This window comes from Zosterops lateralis, assembly GCF_965231275.1.
Source record: "Zosterops lateralis genome assembly, chromosome: Z".
Lineage (NCBI taxonomy): Eukaryota > Metazoa > Chordata > Aves > Passeriformes > Zosteropidae > Zosterops > Zosterops lateralis.
The window spans coordinates 78,293,003-78,316,865 of record NC_139800.1 but is presented as its reverse complement, the minus strand read 5'-3'; the positions used below and the strand labels follow the sequence as shown (position 1 = coordinate 78,316,865).

General features: G+C 41.9%; 1 protein-coding gene across 10 annotated transcripts in view; it reads right to left on the bottom strand.

Moving 5' to 3' along the window:
• LOC310922792 (kelch-like protein 13) overlaps nucleotides 1–23,577 on the bottom strand; it is an 81,247-nt gene extending 57,670 nt beyond the window's left edge. For 2 of the 10 annotated variants that reach the window (XM_083883619.1, XM_083883618.1), the window contains exons 1-3: nucleotides 23,527–23,568; nucleotides 19,897–19,986; nucleotides 6,073–6,131 (exon numbers count right to left, since the gene is read on the bottom strand). In XM_083883619.1, coding sequence (XP_083739745.1) covers nucleotides 6,073–6,131; nucleotides 19,897–19,941 — 104 coding nt within the window. In that variant the 5' untranslated portion in view covers nucleotides 19,942–19,986; nucleotides 23,527–23,568. Of the gene's footprint in view, nucleotides 1–6,072; nucleotides 6,132–10,589; nucleotides 10,700–13,326; nucleotides 13,415–19,896; nucleotides 19,987–20,076; nucleotides 20,116–23,526 lie in introns of those variants that run through there. The other 8 variants (XM_083883621.1, XM_083883622.1, XM_083883624.1 and 5 more) reach the window with 8 other exon arrangements.
• Between the last annotated feature and the right edge of the window lie 286 nt (nucleotides 23,578–23,863).

The following is a 23,863-nucleotide window of genomic DNA, read 5'->3' as shown; positions in this document are numbered from 1 at the left end:
AAGACATAGGAAACATGAAGGGTGCTGTTTCTCTAAAAAAACTTACACATTCAGACCAGCAAGGGCCTTAAACAAATGCACTTATATTACTAAATTATTTTTATCAATTTATGTCATCAGTTAGGATAAACTGGGAAAAAGCCCTCTTCGAGAAGTGTATGCTGCAGATATAAAGAGTTACTGAGAAATAGACAACCATTTTTTCAAACTTCTTCTACATCTTCAAGATGCAGCCTTTTCTGCCTTGTTATCTAATGAGGTAAAATCCATCTTTCGCAAAATTAAATTGTTCTGGCTTCTGACAAGCCCCATATTTCTAGTCTTTGAAACTACTCAACTGTCCTCCTGCCTTGGCTGAAGAGACAATTAATCTACAGCACATCCATCCAACACTCCTGCTTCTCTCACCACATCCAACAAGAAAAGCTGCTTTCTGAGGCCCTTCAGGGCTCAGCTTTGCTGGTTTTCCAACACTTTTCCCCCTCTATTAGATCAACCTTTGGCAAAGCATCCAACAAACACGTCTGTTCTCTTCCATGGGAGCCATAACTCACAAAGCACCAGAAAAGAAGAAGAAGGAACAATAATTTCTCCTCCCAATCAACACCAAGCTGGCAATGGCACGTGGCACTCAGCAGTCAGAGTGATGAGATATGGCACCTATCACTTAGCCACTCGAGTTGATTTTCCACAGATCACCAGACAATCCACAAGCTCTTACAGCAGGAACTGGGAGCTCCAGGGTGGCACAGCACAGGCACAGCATTAAAAGTGCAATTATGCAGCAATTGTTAAGGTAACACTCTGCCTCTCACAATCCCACTACAAAAACTTGGTAATCTCTGATCAAAAAGCCACCAAAACTACGATGAGGGGTGCAAGATGACAGCAGAGCACTCTGCTGGCACAGTAACAGCAGAGACTCAGGCCTTTCCATCAGAGGCTATTCTGATCCAGCTGCAAACACCCACATGCAACATCTGTTTTGTCAGGGCTGCTTAGGAGTGAGGATTAAAGAGGGTATCAGACAACATTTAAAAATTTTCTCATGGATTTTTCTCTTTAACTAAACACTACAATACTGTTCCTTATTACTAAAAAAAAATAAATAAATAAAATCAACAACAAAATAGTTTGGCTCCTTGAAGGGAAAGCAATTTTTAATAAGCTGTCCGAAGATTAAATTTTAATGAAGCTTTGTTAATACAAAAACCCAAGGCTCTTCATATTGCACTAAAGAGTTAATCAAAATTCAGCTGAAGGCAGAGTAAGCATGTGTTGGATCAGTTCAGACTTCCTGAAATGCCATTTACAAGCAGTGAATTTCAGGTAAGCCACATGCACTAAAATGGAAGTGAGACTAATGGAACAGGATTCACTACAATGAACTCCATAATACAAAACCATATTTAAAATCAGTGCATGTAGTTCTTGCTTTATGTAAACCATGCTACTGCAAAATTAGCTTGTACAGCACACAGAGCACTGCTAAAGCAGCACAAACACCTGGCTTGTGAAAAATACACCCTGGCAAGCAGGAGGCAACCCAGCAAAGGACACATTACCAATGTGCAGAGAGTAAAGCTCCAGAAGATCTATTGCCTTGCCCCCACCATCCTAAAACACTTCCCAAAACAACTCAGAAGGACACCTGCACCAAATCAGAATACAAACTGCTTCACTGCATAGCCACTTCAACCTTTAGTAAGACATTGTACGGCAGTAAAATAAACCTCTTGTGCTGTTAACTTGGATAAAGGAAAACTCTTCTACAGACTTAATGAAATCTAATCTATAAGCTCAAAACCATTCAGCAATTCCAACCCCTGCATAACATTTGCAGGAACACAGCTGTGCTTCTGTGCTCCCAAGGATTATTTCACTGCCTAAGTGCACTGGCATCTTGGCTCTCAAGTCAATCCTTGTCTTGGCAGTTAGGGGCCAATTCCTAAACTGAACTCCAAGAGGGACAAGTCTGACAACACCAGAGTCACTGTAAAATTTCAAAGCAAACAGGGTTACATTTTACAAAAAGATTCATGTAACTTAAGTTTAAAAGCAGATCTGTCTGCTAATACATTAAGGGAAATGTAGGACAATATGTAGATGGAACACACTTTTAGAGAAATTTTAACCCACTAACTCGTGTCTGCTACAAGTCATCTGAGGCCCTCCTCTCTTTGTACATTACTTCTAAACCTGTTCCAAATGAGCTTTTCTGTCCATATTAATGGTCTAGAAGGTGACACTGCTTCCATCCTCTGCCTTGTGTCTAAGTGAACAGCTCAGCCTTCTGCAGCCTCAGACAGAGCAGGGACAGAAGCTCTTCCCACCAACACCTCACCTCAAACTCCCCCATTTCTACAAGCAGCAGATGACCTCAGGCCAGGGCTCTGTGCAAGGACAGACTTAAACCACTGCACTGAACATAAAGTAGCAGAAAGCAGAATTTTTACAATGCTGAGGTATGTGAATTAAAATACTGTTTTAAATGAAATATTCTTCTGAATTTTGAGTCAGATGATCAACTTTTTCATGCTTGGATTTGTGTAGTGAACCAAATTTAAGTTCATATACCTATGGTAAAATTGAACAAATTATTATTAGCTGACCCAAAAGTATGTAATCAATTTAATTTAAAAGTGTTCTTAAAATGTTTATGAACTTAGAGATTTCCCATCTCTTCAGTATTCTGTAAAGGACTTGCATTTCATCTGCACTTTCCAACCCTCATAAAGCTTCTCCCTGATATAAGTCACCTGTGGCTACAACTTCAGCATATTAAAGCTCATTCATCATCACCTACACTTAATAAATCCACAGTGATGAAATAAACTCTGCTGACAAAAGGTTGATTAGATAAGCAATGCATGTAATAAAAAAACCCCCTGTGCGTAAGAAATCCAGCAAAGTGAAAGAAAAACCTGCATTGTCTCCACAAAGACAGCAGGACCATGACTTTTGGATCTCACACCTTTTCCTCACTACCAAGTGAAAAAAAAATCCTGGTATGAAACCAGCTGCTGACTGTCAATTATTTTAAGAGCATAAAACTTTACATGGTTACAGAGAGGAAAGGCCAACAGAACATATTAATTAGCTCATTCATGAGGAAACTGAATAGCTCAGATACAGCATGTCCCTTCAGTGTCCAGCTTGTCACATGCACCCCTGATATACTGTCTACCAAGGGCATAGCTCAAGTACCTTTTACTCTTGTAGAAATTAGACTCACTCAGATATGGTCAGATGTCAAGCAGAACAAGGCACCCTCATTGAGGCTGTCCAGAAAAAAAATCAGCACCGGGAATTCTGTGCATCTCTGCCTTTTGGTTGAACTTCATGTTTAATATTATCCACTACACTTAAGAATTAATATTTCTGGAGTTTATGAGTTTAGGAGTCAATACTACATGAAAATGAAAAAGATTTTATTGTACATTTGTTCATTATTAGCAAAGCTATTTTTTAACTTTATGGACTCAGTTGCAGTATATATTTCAAGCCCTTTAAAACCTGCTGTTTGAGCATTCAAAAAGTGAAATGTTTTTCCATTTTTCACCAGAAATTTTACACATCAAGTACACAGTAACAATCACAAAAAGAACAATGGCAACAGGCAAATTGCAATTTCCATTATACAGCCCACAAACTTGATAAATACCTCTCAAGACATCCCAGCATAAAGGTTAAAGCCATAAAGGTTATGATCATGCAGAACTGGAAAAGGAATCAGTTCCTTCAGCTCCATCCTGCATCAAAAACTAATTTCAATTCTCAACTTATCCCATTATATTTTACACACATTCACCCTTGTAATGATGCTGTAAGACCTAATAGAATAAATTAGGTTTTACATATTATTGTAGCTACTAATGCTGACACTGAGGAGTACTAAAGTAGACAAATCCCAAAACACTCTTCATGGTGGGTGTCATTGGCTGTGAGCCTCATCTGCCCCAAGTTTCAGAGCACAACCTGACCCAGCCCAGTGCTGAAGACCATGAAAAGCTGACTGCTGTGCAACTGAAATGTCCTGAACAGGAAACATCTGTACAAATTAAATGTTATCCCCACAAAATAACTGCTGCCTATTTTACAAAAAGTCTTTTCTGAAAATGACATCACTAAAATATAGTCAACATCTGTAAATAAGCTCCAGGAAAAATGTATGTATTTTCAATAACTGTAGCACCACCATAAAAACACTTCAAGGAATATAGAGTTGGAACATTTATACCTAAATTTCTTGTTTAATAAAAAAAAAAATCAATCAAGTTCCAATTTTATTAAGCGGGTAATATTAAAGAGACCTTATTTTTAAAATATTGAAATAATGAAGATTATTGCATATTGCCATTGATACTCAGCCAACTGCAGCTAAGACTTCACTTACTTTGTCCACAAGAGACATATTCTGTTACATTCAACAAAACAGAGCAAACCAAACAACACTATCTCCTGGGTAAGTCAGCTGGATCAGAACAAGGATTTCTCCTGCTGCTTCATAAAGAATCCAGCATCTGGCCAGGAGATTGTTATAAAGAAATCCTCACACAGCTTTCCTGAACCAGCAAGCAGAGCTGGAAGAAGCCAAGTGAAAATGACTACAAGCCAACATTATCTTTAAGCTGATTTTCTCTTGAGTGAAAGCAAGAGAGGCTTTCAAATTAGGCACTATTTGCCTAGATGCCAAACCAAAATGAGGACATTAAGCAATAGTGACTTTTTTTAACTAGTAACTAAAGAAATCACAAAACCATATCTATGAATATCCGAAAGGCTCCAGGAACAGGGAAGTCTAAAAACCATTTAACTTTTCTTTTAGATCTTGGTAACAAGAAAGGCAAATCGAGTGTACAAACCCAAACTGGTTTCTACCTAGGAGTTGAAGCAATTACTAGTCTATTGTAATAAAAGGATTTTTCTTCAATTTAAGAACAAAGAAAAAATTCATTGTGTAGTTTTAATGCTACAAACATCAGAAAAATGAGAAATCAAGGTGCCTGAGGTAAGAGCAGTTCTTCTAACTTGAGCTCTTCCTTGCCAAGAAAAGCACTAAAGTTGTCCACAGAGGCACTATTCTCTTAGATAATTATCATAAGAACAAAGCAGCAGCTCCAGAGTATCAAAGTTTACGGTTTAAAAGAAAGCACTCTAGACCACATTACTCATATTATACTTACACCAAAAAAAAAAAGAAGCACAAAGACTATCACGGAAAATCCTGAAATAACATGCTGTTTTAATTCACAACTGTTACTGGAAATCTGGCAAAAAAAAAGGGAAACACTGGGACTAATTACTCCAAAGGAATGAGCTGGCTGAGGAGCCTACAGCCCTAAAAGCACAGCATTTTTATGGAATCCATCTGAAAAATAAGACATTGCATCACCTAATTGTGCTCTCTAAAAATGACCTTGGCCCCACAAAAGCAAATCCTTTGAGTACTTATTTTGGTACAGTTATATTCCATCATGGAGGTTCTTTCTTTCCTGTAATATTTTGGGAGTGTGGTTTAGCTGCTTGATCCTAGAATACTGTTTATTCCAGCAGACAAGAACTGAAAACTTTCAGGAAAGCTTCTCCTGACTGCTATATTCCTATCATCTTTATGATAGATACAGCAAACTTGCAATCCAAAACTGGACAAGGACAATAAAGTGTTAAGAACCTGACATGCAGATTAAGTGTCTGTAAGTAACAAGGTAACCCTGCTAAAGGTTCCCCATATCCACCATATCAGGGGTTTTACTGCTATTTAGAACACTTTCATCAGTCAACTTTTACTTTCAAAACAGTAAATTTGGTAGAATGACCACTACAGACAAGTAAAACATTGTGGTGAATCACTTTTGAAACCACCCATTGCTCTGCTCCTCCAGCTCCTTCCTTCAACCATGAGCTTTGTCCACGGTTCCCATGAAGGGCTCAACACTCAGAGCTTTCCAAACCCAAATGAAACTGTTAGACAAATGGCACAACTGTTCTAATTTAGAGAATAAAAAAATAAAGATTAAATTCCCACATTAGCATTTTGGGCTTTTTAGAAAACACATGTCAGTTACTCACAACGAGTCTCTCCACATCATCTCTGACAAGCGGAAATATCTCCTCTGTTCTTCATGCACCTGTAGTCAAACAGAAAAGAACTGAAGCAGAGTCACAGACAGACATCCCCAAATAGCACCTGGCTCCCTGATCCCATGAATTTTCACTAAGCAAATCAAGATTTGTTCCAAACATTCACACACAATCTGTTCCCCCATTTCACTTACTTTCTCTGGTAAAATTACAGAGATGAAGGAGCACCAAAGCAAGAAAAATGTTTCTTGTTTGCGTGCATTAGGCTGCTCTTTGCTGTGGAAACAAGGATGAATTATGAAAACTAATCAAGTGAACAGAGAGCACATGCCCTAGATTTTTCAAATAATCTCTTGGTTTAACCCAGTTGTTCCTGAGCTTGCCTGTCCCATGAACAATTTACTAAAATGGAAGCTGTGACTCATTAAAGCCACCTTTTAAGAGAGAGAAACAGTTCAAATTATTTATAAGCAAGACGTAATCACATTAATTTGTATAGAAGAGGCCAAAATCTTAATGACTTCCATTTCTAAGATCTAATACAGTTGATAAATAAATTCCTAGTTCATTTTTTTTTTTTTGTCTCAAGAGTATAGTACCCTTACAGCTTTTAACCAAAATGAAAGACCACAGACTACATTCTGGCTTGTGAAATCATACCTCCACTTGAAGGGACAGTGAAAAAGTTCTAATATTTCTGCTGACATTTCTTTTATTAGCAAACATTGTAAAATATAAACTACGCAATACCCCTGGAAAGATCCACACTTCGGATTTTTGGTCTTTTATATGTTTTACATTTATAAACGTAACTGAATGAAAAAAACCATAGTACCTGTATGTATTGGGTATTTCTTTAAAGCAATTTGCTATTAATTCACAGCCCAAAGAAGAAATTCCTTTTTCTTAGTCAATACTTTTAATTTACAAAAGCAAAATTATAGATAAGGTCACAGTGGCAGTTTATATATAACAGAAAATAAAAGCTTATGCAAATCATCCTTTCCCCTTCAACTGCTCTGTACCATGACAAATAAAATTTTGACTTCAGAGAGTAGACACAAGCTCTCCTAATTTAAGAGCCTGTCTAAAATACTATTTTGCTAAAGCAGACTTAGACATTTAGTAGAAGGAAATAGTACACAGTATTTGTAAGCATGAATTATAAATTCAGTGTGTGCTTTGCACTACTTTAAACATGCCACAACCGAGACAGCATCAAACAGAATTGTTTAACAGCACCTAACTTGCCCACTCCCTCCCACTGATACTACAGCAGCTGGCAGAAAAAAGTGGTTCTTAACACTTGATGTTGTTACACCTCAGGACTTGGTTCAAATAAACTTTAGGGTTTTGTCTGTTAAAGAAGTCTGCTGAGTAAACAGGTTTTATCCATCTTCTGTCACAAAGCTAGCATTCAGAAAGGGCCACATCACCTGAGCTGCTCTCCTACCATCACTACTCCATTGTTTGTGAAGTTCTATGTGATGTGCAGTGTGCTCACTGCAATTAGGATGGGTGCTTAAGTCTCAGTCCTTGTTCTGCTATCCTGTGGACATTACACAGGATTCTCTAATGAGACCAATACATTACACAACAGTATGAGGGGATCAAAAAAAATTCCATGCTAAAATAGAATATTTCCTATTCAGAAAAACATTCATCTTTAACAATAGAGCTTCTATCATCCTCACTCTTGATTCTACATTCCTAGCATATAAATATCAGAAATTTGCACCTCTGCTTATATCTCTGCCACAGAAAGTACAAATCTGATCACCAGCACAAACTTGCATTCCCTGCCTGGAGATCAGGGAATTTCTCACTACTGTGCAAGGTCCTGAGGTCTCTGGTTTCCAGAGCTTGCTCTTGGAGCTGCTGTTATATTTTGCCTTCATTCTTTCAAAAAGAAGTACTTGCAAAAAGAAGTTCTTGCAAAAAGAAGTACTTATATTAATGAATTAGGATTCATTTCCTATAAAAACCATTACATTTGTTCTAACCATCTTCAGCCTCAATACAAGAAGAAATTTAAAAGAGGTATGGTCGAGACCCATGTAAAATTGTTGAGCATTCTTAAGAAGTTAAACTACTTCTAATTCCAACTCCATAAAACAAACACATTACATGCCTTGTCATATCCCACTGGATGCAACTTGTGTGGTGGATACCCTGTGAAATTTATTTTTATGCCTGTAATTCATCTGTCAGGAAGCTCTAGATTATTCAGGGTTGATAGTGCAACACTGCCTATCTAGGCTACTAGTATCAGTTACAGCCAGCTCTTCAGAGACAAGAGAATATTAGTGACACTAGACATGCCAAGGAGTGACAAAGTGTGCAGGGCACAGCCTACGAAGCCATTAAATGAACAAGCCCACACATCCTCAGGGGCAAATGTGAGCATCCAGGGAACATGAGAAACACTCGTCGGGTCAGAGGCCAGACCTCAGCAAACATCATCCCTACAGCAGGCAAGTTGGTTTTAAACGATTCTCAGAAATCAGAAAGCAGATGCTGGGACTGAGCCTGACTTACAGTGGTAACACAGCCCCTCCTGCACAGCAGACAACCTGAACCGAAAACTAACAAAACACAACTGCTGAAAAACAGAGTGCTTGTGAAATCCAAGTGGGCAAGAGGTTGAATTCTCACTCTGGAACACTACTGAGGGCCACAGCCCCATGTTACTTAGTTTCACCCAACCACCACTTGCCTCCCTTGTGCTGGAGCAAACCACCCAGCTGCACAAGACAACAGCAAAGAGCTGCCAGGGGACAAGCAGCGCCAGCAGAGCCAGAGGGACAGGGAAATGCTGCTCTCCAGCACCCACTCTGCAAAGAGAGAAGGAAGCAGCACTGTCCCCACCCAGCAGCAACTGATTAAATCTGACTTTGAACTACACTCTTAAAAGAATGGCTTCAACGGTTAAAAAAGTAATAATAAGAGAATCTCTCTCTAAATACAGAGAATGTATGCCTAAAAGAAGTATTATAATCCTAGAAGTCAGATGCAGACCAGCCAGGTGTAGGCAGTTTTCAGCACGAACCTTGTACACAGCTCTGGAGAATAATACAGCCTCCCAGTTTTTATAACAGGCATCAGAGCTGCATTACTCAAGAGCAGCATTAACCTATATCCACTATCACCTGATAATCATTACCAAGTAGAATAACTTCCACCCACAAACCAGAACTATATAAGTATTTAAACATTTTCCACAAAAATCAAGTCCAGACACAAAAGAAGGCCCATATTATAGAGTACAGAAAATAAACTGAAGTTGCCAATCAGCTTTAGTCAGCCAAAGTCCTGCATTTTGAAAATCTCAGTGTCAAAAAGAAGCCAACAGTCAAAATACAACTATAGGTTGCAGAACAGATCCAAATGGAAATTTTGCAGTTGTATTACGTGAAGAAGTTTTATCCCACCAAAGCGGTGCTACTGTTCCTGTCAACTGTAGCTATATAATGGCCTTCATTAATGTACTTTAAAAATACATTTGATAAAAATTTTATTCAACCTATTTTAGGAACACAAAATAAAACAAGTTTCAGCACGCTCACACAAGCTTAGAAGTCTTCAGTAATACTTCAAGTATTAAAAAACCTCATGCTTCTTGGTATAGTATTTCACTCACAGAGAAAGAGAAAACAGTTCCCTGAAGCAGATCAAGTCATTAATACATCACATACAAATCACACCTAAGTAAAACATCTGCAGTTTAAAATGGCACCATAGGCGAGAAGAAAATGCTGTCAATAGCTGTGCTAAGCCTAACAGACCTAAGCTGGATGCCCTTAAATTATACACTCAACACTGGGAGCTTCAGCAATTAGAGCATGGCATAATCCAGTCCCAAGAAATGAATGGATTTCTCTCCCATTCCCTTTAGCCCTAATGAGATCATCTCCCCACACAGCAATCCCAGCCTGGGACCAAAGAGAGGGACAAGGAATAGGCTGCAGATGACACACTTCAGTGACAGTGGGTCTAAGATGCCAGCACAGGGAGGGGACAAGGATGCAGCAGGGACCAGTGCCTCAAAACACAAAAAAGCAAGCGTGAGGCAAGCCAGCTCCCTGCCAGAGCCACAATACCTGACAGTCACAACCTTGACTCACCTGGGGTCACACCAGCTCTGTTCCCTGCACAGCAGCACTGCTCTGTCTCTTCTGCCCTTGGCTCAAACATCTGTACCCTCTTGTCCTCCCCAGCTGCAGCTCCAAGCATTGTTCAGAGCTGTGCACAGCACCCAGATGTCCTGTCAGTGGCAGCTGCCCAAAACACTGTTGTCCTGCTCCTACAGCCACAACAGGGCAGGCCCCTACCAGTGACAATGCCCATAACTCCTGCTGTTTGCTCATGTCCAGACAATAAAGCAGCTTCCATGCCACCCCTCTCCTAAAGGCAACGTGAGCTTCTGCCTCTGTGCTTATGAGTGGAGGAAGGTTTTTAACCATTCTCTTCCAAGAGTGCTGACAGTACAAAGTTAGGAGTCTTACCCTCCATGGATTGCTTCCATTTGCCAGGGACTCCATCCTGGACAGTTTGTGTCACAGATTTAGAGGCACCAACTCTGGAAGAGTTCATGAAAAGGCCAGTTCACATCAGGCTGGAAACAGATGATAAAAACAGGAAGTAAAAGCCTGTGAACCTTCCCAGCAAAACAAGTGCACATACACGTCAGCAGACTGAAATCTTCCAGTCTCCACAAGTGACTCCTGGATGGCCAGTTTACATTACCTGGCAATAATAGCAAAAAGCTCAGAACATTAAAGCCCATTTTCTGCTGTAAAACCTTTTGGCACCCTCTCCTGTATCACATACCAGAGTATCAGAACCACCTGCATCACTGAGAAATCAAATCCTTGGTATTTCCTTATTGCTACCATTCAAGTATCCTTTGACAGGCCACCTTGGAACCACTTTCCACTGGACTCCAAGCCTTACCCCTGCTGTTACTTCCATCAACAAAATGCCCTTTACCTGGAGGCCTCTCCTAAGCTACATCCCTAGGAGAAGAAAAAGCTACATATGCAAATAAAGGCCTGAGAACAATGCTCCTACATCAAGTTAGTCAGTATGATTTCCAACACCAACCACTGTCAGCAAGGTTCCTAATTTTGCAGCGCTGTTTTGGGCCAAGGTGGAAGCTAAGGGAACACCAGGCTGCACATCAACTTAGAGGCAATGGTTTTCCTTTATTTTCATTCTAAGGCTTGAAATGGCACAAACCCTGAACTGACAATTCAGGACACACTAGGTCAGATGTGTACCCAGAACACAACACAGCTCACACCATTCACTGCCTTATCATAAGCCTCACAAATGACATGACAGCTGAGTAAGATGCACTTCACATGTTTGTCATTCATCTTCAGTCAGTGGCACATGGATGTTTTCTAACACAACAGCTTTAAAAGCAAAATGAGATTTGGATTTCTGATGATAGTTGTGCTAGAAATGGACATTAACAACCTCCCAAACACAAGGATCTTGAACAGAAAAGCCCAGCTTTTCTGGCTCCAGTAACTACCTTGAAAGAAAAGCCAGAAGAGAAGCCACACAACCTTTAGATAACTGATTGGCAGGGAACAAAAAAACCCAGGATCATCCTAGATGTCCCAACCTCTCAAACAGCGAATTTGCTAAATAAGACAGTTCAAAATGAAGGAATGTTTTACCTCTGAGCAGCACAGCTTAAATTGTTAGCTCAGTCAATCCACGACCACAAAAAGTAAACTGAAGCTTTAGGCTGCATTCTGGAAAGATTTCAAAGCTATTTAATATTCTACAAATATATAAATTTATCTTTTTCAGGTAAGCTGAACAAATGTCTCAGAAAGCCAAAAGTAACCAGTCTCAGCAGAATCTGCTTGAGTTACACATCCTACTTTGTACAGAGCACTAAGCCTCCTAATAAAGAACATAAGGCTCAGTGATTTGATCTACAAGAATTTAACAATTTTAAGTTGTTCATCAAAAGAGAGTCCTGATATTTTCGAGATATTAGCAATGCCTGACATCTCAAGTATATAAACCAGCTTTTGAAAGCCCTTGGAAAAAAAACTGCTGCTGAAGAATTAAACTTGACATGGTCAGAGTCTTACAAAAGAAAATTATTTTTTCATTTGAACATTTACATGTTAAGTATTTAAACTGCTGTGAAGAGTTTAGATTTCAGGAGTTCTCAAGAGATGTACATTTCCCATGGACTATATCCAAATTATTATATGTGACAATACAAAGTCTTCTAATTTCTATCCCAGTGAAGCTGACTAATTGTGTAAGTTTTCTACAGACACTGATGACACTTTACAAACGTGTTACTCAGTCTCTCAAGTCATTTATTTTGCACTGGGAAAATTAATCAGAATAATTTTCAATGTGTTAATTTAAGGATGTCTACTGTGACATCTGGAAAAGGCTGTGTAAAGAATACAGAGCATGTACATACATGAATATTTACATATCCTCCAAACTAGGAAGTCTCGGACTACCAACAGACTACCAACAACCAAAAATACCTGAATATTTTAGTCAATACTCAAGAATATCTTTAAAGCTATCTTGCTTTCTTGGCTACATGACCTGTTTCATCAGCCTCTGTTACACACTAGGTTTTATATAAGAAAAGCAGCACACAAAAGTCAGTCAGGAAACCTCAGCCTGAAGACCCAATCATCCAGGCTACCTAATTCAGGAGCAGTGAGAGTGAAAGGACACTAACTTCTGGCACCTTGCCACTGCCAGGTTTTAGGAACTCCCTCCCACAAACTGCATCTGGAACCCAGCCCTGAGCACTTCAAAATTCACTTTTATTCTTCCGCTAATTTGTCTAATCACATCTCAATCTAATTTGCACTCAAGATCTCCCATGACAATAGAGTCCTGATATAATTACACCCCGGGTAACAATGGAGTCTCACAATATAATTACACATTACAGGAAAGGATCCTTCAGCTACCACCTCAGTAATTTCCCAATGCACCACCCATGGCTGCACAGCAGCTTCCCACCTCCAATGCCATGCTGACTGCAGAGACTTCCCTACTACATTTTCCCAAAGAAAGCTCCCCTGCTGATCCACCCCTTTTGACCTGCTGTGCTCCCTCTTTACTGTCTGGAAAGCTGGGACCACCTCCACACTGAGCTACACAATGTGTTGCCTGGTTGTGTTAATTGAACAGGAATGGTTTCGCTGGGGTTTAGTCGCTAAAAGAAAATTATTTGCGTACACAAAGTATCTCAGCTTCCTTACTGTTCATGGCAGGATCCCAGGGCTATGTTTCGCCATTCCCAAGTAGTCCAGGTTAATTTTGACATCTAGAACAAGGTTTGGGAAGAGAAAAGAATTGTCACACATGTTTGCACGCTATTATCCACTGTAGTTTTTATTTTAAAGAACTGCAGGGTAGAGCATCTCCAGCAGAGTTAACTATTGGATCCTGCAGCCCTTTGAGCTCTGTCTGTAGAGTGAGTGGAAAATTGGATAGCCCCACTTCTTGCCTGAAGGGAAAGTTCACATAACTCACTAAAAATCTGTGGCATCCTACTCTTTTCCATGTGTATGGAATATTTCATACAGAATCCCACAAGATCACAGCTCCACATAAAAATCAATTTCAACTGTAGCACAGAAGAAAAAAAGTCAGATCTAATTTTTGCTTTGAAGCTACTCCGGCAGTCACTGTCCCAGAATCACAGCCACCATCTCATGTCCGTCACTAAATGCATACAAGCCACAGAAGGCACAAAAATCCTAACAGAAGAAGTAATACCTTGCACTGTAATCCCAAGCCAACCCCCCTTCTCACAGATTCCCCCCAGCAGCTGTTACCACAGCAGGAAGCAGGAAGCTCTGGCTGGGCTTGCACAGGGAGCACCAGCCACAGCAGAGCTCAAATAGCACAAAAGTTACAGTGAAAAGTCATCTTACAGCCACGAACAATGGGACAGAGGGATTTAGGAGGAGACACGGCATTTCTTTTTAATGCTGAAAATACAGCACAACTGATTCGAAAGGGAAACAGCAGGCAGTTATCCCAAAACACAAGGAGCAATCAGCAGTGCTGTTATTTGCACCGGCATTAATTTTTTTTAATTCTTTCTAACACCAAGCAGAGTGAAGAAATTCTGGCAATAATCACTGCTGGCTTTCATTTCCTCTGCATTTCCTCCCAGAAAAGAAAAAAAAAACTAAAACATTGCACTTGGCAACCCATATTCTCACACTGTTAACACCAGTAAGTGAGGGTCACTTCTATAATTCAATGAATGAACAGTATTTTTTTCAATTACAAACCCTTGCCAATCAAATTATTCATCCAGTTAAAACAATAAAGCAATACTAACAACAAAATCATACAGGAAAGTGCAGGTTAACCAATAATAGTGGATCAGAAGCACGTGGGATATTTAAGCTACTTAACCAGAACAAAGGGTTTACCTAAAGATGAAAGGCTATGGCAGTCTTATTTCATAAAGCTTTTGATACTCCTCCTGAAAATGTGTCAAATTACTTGGCTTTTACACATGCACAGCTATGGATGGCTGCAATGAGAATGACTCAAGTCCCAGAACTAAAATATCATTGTGTCAGGAATGACATACACAATTCACCAGGAAGCCTCTTACACAGTTTGTTTGGTGAAGAAGGCCAGAAAGACATGAAGTTAGAAAGTAGTTTCTGATGTTTTCTTACTCCCTTTAAAACCAGGAGTAAGATGCAGCTCTCCCCCATTCCCTATGAGCACATTCTGCCCAACCTGCAGGGTGGCACAGCCATGTCAGGCCACTCCAGCGACACACACGAGTGTCACTCTGCAGGGCCTTGTGAAAGGCTCTTAGTAATGAAAATCTCAAACAATGTTTTACTTGTTAGACACATCTGGGAGGGCACTGAAACAATAAAGGCAATACAAAGATAGCATTCTCTCCTCGGACCCACTCATTTTTTCCTCATCTCATTTCTTTCACTGCCATTATTTATTCTTGGCTCCTTGTTTAGGACCATCAAATGCTGTCATACAACCTCTTATGTTGCATATTCACATTTTCCAGCCCAACTCCATCCTACCATTGATTTTACTAATGAATAAACAATCTGAACTAGTAGCGGGAGCTGGTTACAACCATAGCATGGACTGTTCTGTACACACAAGAAGACAAGACACTGCTGCCCAGCAGCCCCACACCACCACCAGAAGGGTGCCAGCACTGCCATCCCCTCCCTCCACATGAAATACGTCTAAATTCAATCTCTTCTTTCACTCCACACCAGCAGCTCATTACAGCCTAACTAGAAAACACACTCATTCCCCATGAGGATGATGAAGTGGGATTTTCTCATTTCAGCTGTAATCTCAGGGTTATTTGCAGGGAGAAGCCACAGTGAACCTCTGCCCTAGGTTTGGATCTCCTCCTCTAGGAACAGCTGTGCCATGGAAGAGCTCAGCACCCTTGGCTGCTTGTCTCTGCTCTCTGCCATAAGGCTCCAGCTGAGCTGCTCTTAAGTACTTTCTAACCTATTTACACAGGATCAACCAATACAAAGAGTGATTATTTAGGCTGTTTAAACCCACTCCAGCTTATTTTGGTTGACATTCTGCAGAAGAGCTCACATAAATGTCTAAGCTGCCAGAGGTAAGGTTTACAGCTCCCTTACCGAAATATTTTCTCCTCCTAAAAACTAGGAATGATAGCCAACAGCAAGAGAAAGCCAGCAGCAGACAAGAAATCCCTGCTGTCGTCCCAAAAGAAGCCAGGGCATTTGGCACACTCATCACTACCAAAGAAATCAATTTTAAGAGGAGGGCAAGTCCAGTGTATATTTGCTCAGTCGTTTCTCTCAGAGAAAACGTAAGTTGGAGCTCCATGAGCCAGGACAGCCATGTGAGCACCTACAATAACACTTCACACAAACCCCTGCTCTTGGAGGAAAGCAGGAGATGCTTGTAAAGTCCACCACATCCCCTTAAGGCTACAAGAAAGAGAAAAATGTTACCACAGGCTAGACAACTTACTAAGGTGTTACCAACAACAATAACTGTTCCTTTGTACATTGGTACCCAACCCCACCCGCTGCCACCAAACACCAGAAAAAATAACCAGTGGAAGAAAGACCACCAGCACAGCAAGATTTGGGAACAGGAACTGCCTTTTTGTTCTGCACATGGGAGGCATTATCATAACAAGGTCTTGGTGCACCACTTGGTGGCTCTTAATTATCATCAGGCAGACACACCAGCTAAAACATTATGAAAAAAAATAAGGAATTGCAGTAAGAACATAAAATCTTAGAATCCCTACCTTCTTGCTAAAGGGAAGTGCCAGGGGGGGTTGTACCATGGTTCACTTAGAGCGTCACAGCAAACTCCCCCACATATTAAAATCTACATTAAGACAAAGTACTAAACCATTCCTGAAAAATATTAGCAGAATACAGGCCAGGCTCTTTTGCATCAAGTGATACCACCAACATCACTGAGATAAGTGATGGGTTAACAACACTTCTACCAACCCCAACACAGGTGATAACATGATCATCTCATTACTCTTATCTTTTAAATAACAGAACTCCGTTGAGGACAAAAATTCTTAGACTCGAGAGTAAATTAAGGTACCAGGCCTCACTTGGATCACAAAATTCCCCACAATAGTCCTTTTATCATCACAGATGTCATTGTTTGGTACTGTCCAAGCCTAATAAGGAAGAGAGGCAATGAATGCTGGCACATTTACTTCCCCATGACAAAAGTGAGCAACCACAAGATACTGGTCAGAACTGCAGAGACACCAAGGGAGCAGCATAAGGCAGCTCAAGCAACCTGGTGAATTCAATATTGCTGACTTATCTAGATTTATCCTTCAATTCCTTTGTAAAGTGTTTAATTCCTAATTTCCAGCTTCAGTGTGTAAGCTTGCAAAGTCTTTTGTTTGTATGTCTCATGGGACATACATCCTGGTGGAAATACTTTAATTCCATTGTATAAAAACAAGCTTTGCTTAGAACAGCAAACACAAGAGCCCAGATTAAATTTCTAACCATAAAATCGTTGCTATATTATAAATTCAACATTAAAGAAAGCAAAACTGGTAACACTGTTACTGTCCAAGCTTCCAACATACACAGGCAATAAAAAACAATTGTTAATAAGTGTCAGCAGTACAACCTCACATCTATTTTGTAACTTGTAGTTGCTACTACTTAAAAAGTTACTCACTAACACTAAGCAGAAAGATAATGGAGGGAGGGCGGTAGGCATAAACTATTATCACAAACCCTCTACAATTCTGGCACCATGGTGGATAATCAGCTTCTAAAAAAATAAGAAATATATATATATAGACCACATGCCCACGTCTGTAGGATTCTAGTGCTGCTCGCAGCTTTCTTTAAATAACGGATGTGCTACTCACTTCCTCAATTCTAGTCAAAATCTGTGGGCAGCCATACACTTGCCCAGAACCACGTGTTTTGTAACACTGAAACTGGCTGAGAATCAGGCAACTGATAAGCCAAAAGTTGACAAGGCAGAAGAGCAACCCATTTCTTCCTCTCGCTCCCTTCAAGAGCCTGGAAGCTGTCAGGAGAACACAGGGCAGGGTTTGAATCCTCCAGAAGTGACAAAAAGGTTTTCCCCCTTCCTCAATGTAGTGTAGAATTTCTGCTTTAATACAAATATTTACCTGAAAGCATGAATTTAAGGATTACATGGATCATTCAGCTTCCTCACAGATGGAAAGCTAATTGGAGAACAGCAACCCCAGGAAGAGCTGTTTAAAGGCATCTGGAAACATGACAAGTTTGAAGTGACAGCAATGCCCTGGCCTTGCTGAGCTGAGTTTGACGCTTCATCCCCAGCATCTGCTGGGAGAAGCTGCACTGCCTTCCCTCCACTCACCTCCTGACATGACTCCTGTCTCTACCTGCGAGTGCAACAGCGAGGTGTAGCCACAGGGTAAGTTAACAAACTGATAAAAGCATTTCTGAGTGGGTAAGTTTCCCATGAGCTAAGCAGCATGAAAGAAATCATCCTGCAATCACTCGAGCATTAGCTCTGCCAAGGAGCTGCAGCAGGAGGTCAGGGCACAAGGCAGGACCACCCAGAGGCACATCTGATGAGGAACCTGTCCCCAAAGCCTCCAGCATCACATTTTGCTGCCTGAGTGTGCAGCATGTTTCTGCTTAATCTTCAACGAGTTTATGAATAAGTTTGAAATTTAAAAGAAATATTTTGCATTGTTTTCTTACAGAATTATTTTAAAATGTAAAAAACATCCTGCAACCATATAGGACAGAACCAGAGCTTCAACTTTAGAAAGGCAGTACAGTAAAAATGTGCTGGGTTCAGATGATCATCATAAAATACTGCTGGTTACCTCTCATTAGCATTATCAGATAAGGTTAGTTATTCAAAGGAATCAAAGTTCTCACAATAGTAGATTAAATGCATGTGGAACACATTCAATTTAAACTAGAACACACCACTCACATGGAGATCCCAAAGAACAATCAGGAAAAAGGAATCGGGTTGAAATTCATATTTACCCCTATGTTTTTTTCAGCCTATAAGATTTTCTCTAATGTTTAATTATAATCACACTCATCCTGCTGAATTTTTTCATTATATGGCACCTCACCTTCCTCATAACAGATGGTCATGGTGTGAATTAAGCTCATTTATCATGCACCATGGTTTTCACTTGTCGTGATGCTAAACCCTGGTATGTGATCTCTGGTTAATAGACTGATAAAATTAGTTTATTCTCTTCACCAAGAAAAAAGGAACCAAGTTCTTCCCCCACTGCCCTACAAAGAAGGAAATTAACATTCATAACAGGACTCACATGACCAGTAACTGAGTGCTGCAATATTTGTTAGAACAGACACTTTTAAGTTGTCCAAGCAAGGACAGGCAGTTAAATCACCTCATCCCTACTTTTAACCATGAGATCCATGCAACACATTCCCATAAGCTTTGTGCCAACTGTTTTTCTTCTTGGGAGGTGGAACAGCTTAGACAGGACCTCTGTCCTAAAGCAGCTTACACCTCCCACTTCAGGCAAATAAAGAGACTTCTGAGAGGCAGGACAAACAAGTCCATATGCCAAGAGGCAGGAGCCACAGCAAGTGTTTGACATCACAGGTAAATAGTCCTGCTGCTTTGCGTACTGACAACCAGTTCTGCCCTGGTCTCATCCACACCTGCAAGGAGAACAGCAGCAGTTTTGCTCTGTCATGTGCATTTGCCTTCCATCTGCAGCACTGTCTGGGCACCCTCCAGAGAAGGGGCCCTTGGAAAGGGAGAGCAATATGTGCAGTGTGATAGTTCAAGCAGGCATGGGGCACTTGGTAAGATTGATGCTCTTTAATAAGGAAATGGAGAAAGGTCTGAAGTTTTCCCCAAAATTTAAGCAACTACAAGTCAGGGCAAAAGCTCTAAGAACTTATTTGAAAGCAAAACTTCTGTTCACAAGCTATTTTCATTTGTACTTTCTCCTGTACATAAGCTCGTTCATACTTTAAATATTTCACATTAAAGAAACCAAGCAGAATATCTGGCATTGCCAAACAAATCTCACATTTCACAACTACAGAACACACCATCAAGCAGCTGCATCAGTCACAATGAAGACAAAAAGCCCCAAGGAGTCATATGACCATTGTCGTTTGTATTAACAAAGCACTGTTTCCACAAAAAGAAATAAAATTACGTATTTCCTACAGCAAGTTTAAAGCAAAAACATCAATAATACAAATCAGTAGCTGGGGCATTCTTCAAAAAGTAATACAGCCAACTCACTTGAAAACAGCTTCTCAGCACAGGCATCGAAGACATCAAATTCATTACAGGACACTGAACATGGGAAATCACCCAAATTTTCTTAGTCTTCTGAAAGACACAAGCCAATTAAAGGGGTCAGGTTTTAAATCTTGTTGCAGGTTGCAAGCTCCTCCTGGCTTCAAACAGATCCCTTCCTACCTCAAAATCCAGAAGATACCTTCAGGAAATCCACTTCTGAAACACTTCTGTCACCAATACCAAGTCACACATTCCAGCTCCCTGTATCTCCCACCCCAATGCACTTCCAGCCCAGTTCCCTTGTCAGAACCTGCTGATACAGGATATATTTGTGCTACATGGCAGAGGCACACTTTCACCCCAAAACACTGTGTAAAGCCCCCAGAGACAAAGCCTTATTAAAATAATTCATAATATTCCATAATAATGAATAATTTCATAATCATATTTCAAAATAATTCGCATAAAATTAGAAAAATTTTCAATTCCCCCGAATGCCCACTGAAAGCATGCCTTTGCTCCCAGAGATACTATTTATTATATACATTATTATATACAATCTAACATTATTTAATTACTTGGTAGCTTTTCAAAGGCACCTCGCTTAGGGCTGGCCAATATACTGAGAAAAGTTTCTTTCAGAGAAGTGTTCCTAATCTATCCACAAAGCTCTAATCTCCCAATTTTATTAAACCTGTTTCATCACAAATAGCTAAAAAGAAAACCATGCAAATATTTCCAGCCAGTGCTCTGACAATGCAATACAGCTGTGAGAATTAAAAAAACCTGAAAGTAGAGAATCTTGAAAGGAAAGCAGAACATATGTTGCCCCATCTATTTAAGCTTTTACCTCCCACTCACACTAACACCCATAAACACTATGCCAGATCTGTGATAAAAGCATCCCTCCCTGTGAACTCAGCCCCAGGCTGTCAAAATCACCTTTGATAAGCTATTAAGAGTCATTAGAAAGGTTTTGCACTATTGATAGAGTGAAACAGCCTAACACTGAGTATGTTCTGGAGCTGCCATTCTTTAAGAACTTCATAATTGCTCAGGTTTTGCCATAGTGCAGTTTCACAGAAAGTTTTGCCAGCACAGACATGTAATCTAAAAGAGTAAAGGAAAAAAAAAAGTGCCATATACTAGGCATCACAACTATTTCAGCAACCTAACAACCATGAAAAACACGAGGATTTCTGACAGCTTTGCTTGTGGTGTTTGTGGAGGTGACAGAGTAGTGCTAGCAGAAACACTCCCAGCAGAACACACTGCGGATTCCTTTGGAATCTCTACCAACACTTTCTTTGTAGTGCTGATTAATTATCCCTTTCTAACAGCTGGACAACACCAAGGACACACAGCCCTGGAGGTAACTTCAGTATTTCAGACAACAGAGGTTATATCTTTGGATCCACACAACCTGGGCTTGATCACCACTGTCAAAGCAACACATACAAGTGTTGTGTTACACTGAGATACATTCAACATGAGATAGCTTGTTGATTTATTTTTTTAAATAACTCCAGCACTTTTCTCAGCCTGTTGGAAAACAAAACAAAGAAAAAACCACACCTGTGACTAGAATTCATAGAAGAATTTGGGTTGGTAGGGACCTCAAAGATCACCCTGTTCCAGCCCCCCCTGCCATGGGCAGGGACATCTCCCATTAGACCAGGCTGCTCAATGCCCCATCCAGGCTGGCCTGGAATTCAGGGGGAAAAGGCAAGGCTGAGTTTTGTATGCCCAATCCCAGTGTGCCTCTAGGCAGGTCATGTGCCAGCAGAACCCTTCCTGCAGCAGCCACATCTCACTTCCCCTCTGAGCCCCACAAGCTGCCCCAGCAGGACACCAGCTGCACGAGCTCCTGTCCCTGCTTTGCCCCCACAGCTGCCTGAGATGATCCCAGTGATCCCATCACTCCAGGGACATGCTCAGCTGTCATCTGGGGGACTCCACTCCAAATTAGATCGGGGAATCTGGGCATAACCCTTCTCTTCTGGCTGGGTGCATCTGCTGATCTGCTTCACACATGAGCAGAAGTTGTGCCAATGACACCACGAATTGCACAAGTCTCCAGGCCACTGTTGCTGCTGCAGATTAGGCACAGTTGAACTACGGCCTCAGATGACGTCCAGTTTAATGAATCTTTTACAGAAGAGCAGAAAAAAAAAATCTTTAAAGTAATAATAATAAAAAAAAAAGCCGGCTGGGGCAAAGTGGCTTTAATTCATTTCTGACACCTAGTGTCACTGGCTCACTAGAAGCAGTCTTGTTTCTTTGAAGCAGAGCAGCATGCTAATTTGTGCTGGCTGGCACCTCGCTACAATTTTTTGAACTTTAAAAGTGAAGGAAAATGTTTAGAAGCACGATTTTGAAAATCAAAGAGATCATGAGAAGTGCATTTGGGATAGTGTTTAATCCAAGTTACTACACAATTTTTTTTTTTTTTTTTACTATCAACACTCTGCAGCATATTCTAGCATTAAACAGGACTGCAGAACAAGCTCTACCATGAAATCAGAGAAGTGGGAAGAGTGCCCTGAAGGTTATTCATTAGCATTATCTCTATGTGTAGCTCACTGGGGAAGAATAAGGAAAAAACTCCTCTGTGACATTCTATTCAAATGTATGAGGCATATTTAAATGAATAAGGAAAGTATTTCTGATGCAGATTTCACAGCAGGTCCAAGACAGCATCAGTTTCATTAACACTCAGAACATCCAAGCTGAAGAGCCCTTTGCCATACAAAACTGGAAAAAGATGTGCACCTTGCATCTCCTGAATTACACCAAGGAGCCGAGCCAGGACTCCTAGAGTTCTTAACTTAACATCGCACTTCTCACACGGAGGCGAAAAGTCCTGAACGGCACCTACTAAAAACAGAGCTTGGCCTAAATTTTCTGCCAAACAGCGAGAAGAGGAAACTGACAAGTTAATTACAACCTACAGCCACGTCCCCTCTTTGTAATGTCCGCATCTCAGAACTACTCCCCAAAAACTCCTTCCTGCACCCAGACCTCATCCTGCAGCCTATTTAAAGACCGGGGAACAATAAACCCTTGACGAGCAGAACGGGCCGGGGGAAGGAGGAAGAGAACGATTACAATGGCTGCACCACAAAGCCTGGGAAAGGAGAGTTAAAGACTCTTCTCGTGGCGGGGGGGGACAAGCCCGGTCCGCACTGGGGCAAGGGACACTCCGGCGTGTCCCCAGCCCTTCCCAGCGGTGACCCCCGTCCCGCCAGACCCGTCCCTGTCCCTGCCCCGCCGGGCCCTTTGGCTCTGCCCTGCCCCGAGCACCCCTTGTTGAAATGAGAACACCCCGCCTGCCCTCCCTCACCAGGGGGTCCCCTCACCGCCCCTCGCCGCCCCCGGCTCGGGGGTCACCGCCCCAAAGCGCAGCCGGGACAGCCCGGGCAGCCCTGCGGGCACAGGGAGCCCCCGCCGGCCCCGAGCGGCCCCCGGTGAGGGGGAGCCCCGGGGCAGCGGCTCCGCTCCGGGCTCAGCCCCCCCGCGCCGAGCGCGGCCCCGCTCCCCCTCCGCGCCCGATGAGGCCCCGCGGGACGCGGCGCTCCCAGCCCCGCCGTGTCTCCGGAACCGAGCCGGGTCCCCGCGCTCCGCCCTCACCTGCGGCGGCCGCCCGGCCCCAGCCCCGGCCCCGGCCGCGGCCCCGCTCCGGAGCGTCTCCCCCGAGTGCCGAGCGCGGCCCCGCTCCCCGCGCCCGGCCCGCCCCGCCCGGCCCGCGTCACCGACACGGCCCCCCGCACTGCGCCTGCGCGGGGGACGGGCCTGGGGAGAGGGGCGGGGCCGGAGGGGGAAAGGGGCGTGGCCTGTGCGGGCGTTGGGAGGAGTGGAGGGAGGGAGGGGGAGGAGGAGGGATGGGCAGGGGGAGGGATGGAGGCAGAGAGGGAAAAAGGGAGATGGCTAGAGAGAGGGAGGGAGGGATGGGAGGAGGGATTGACAG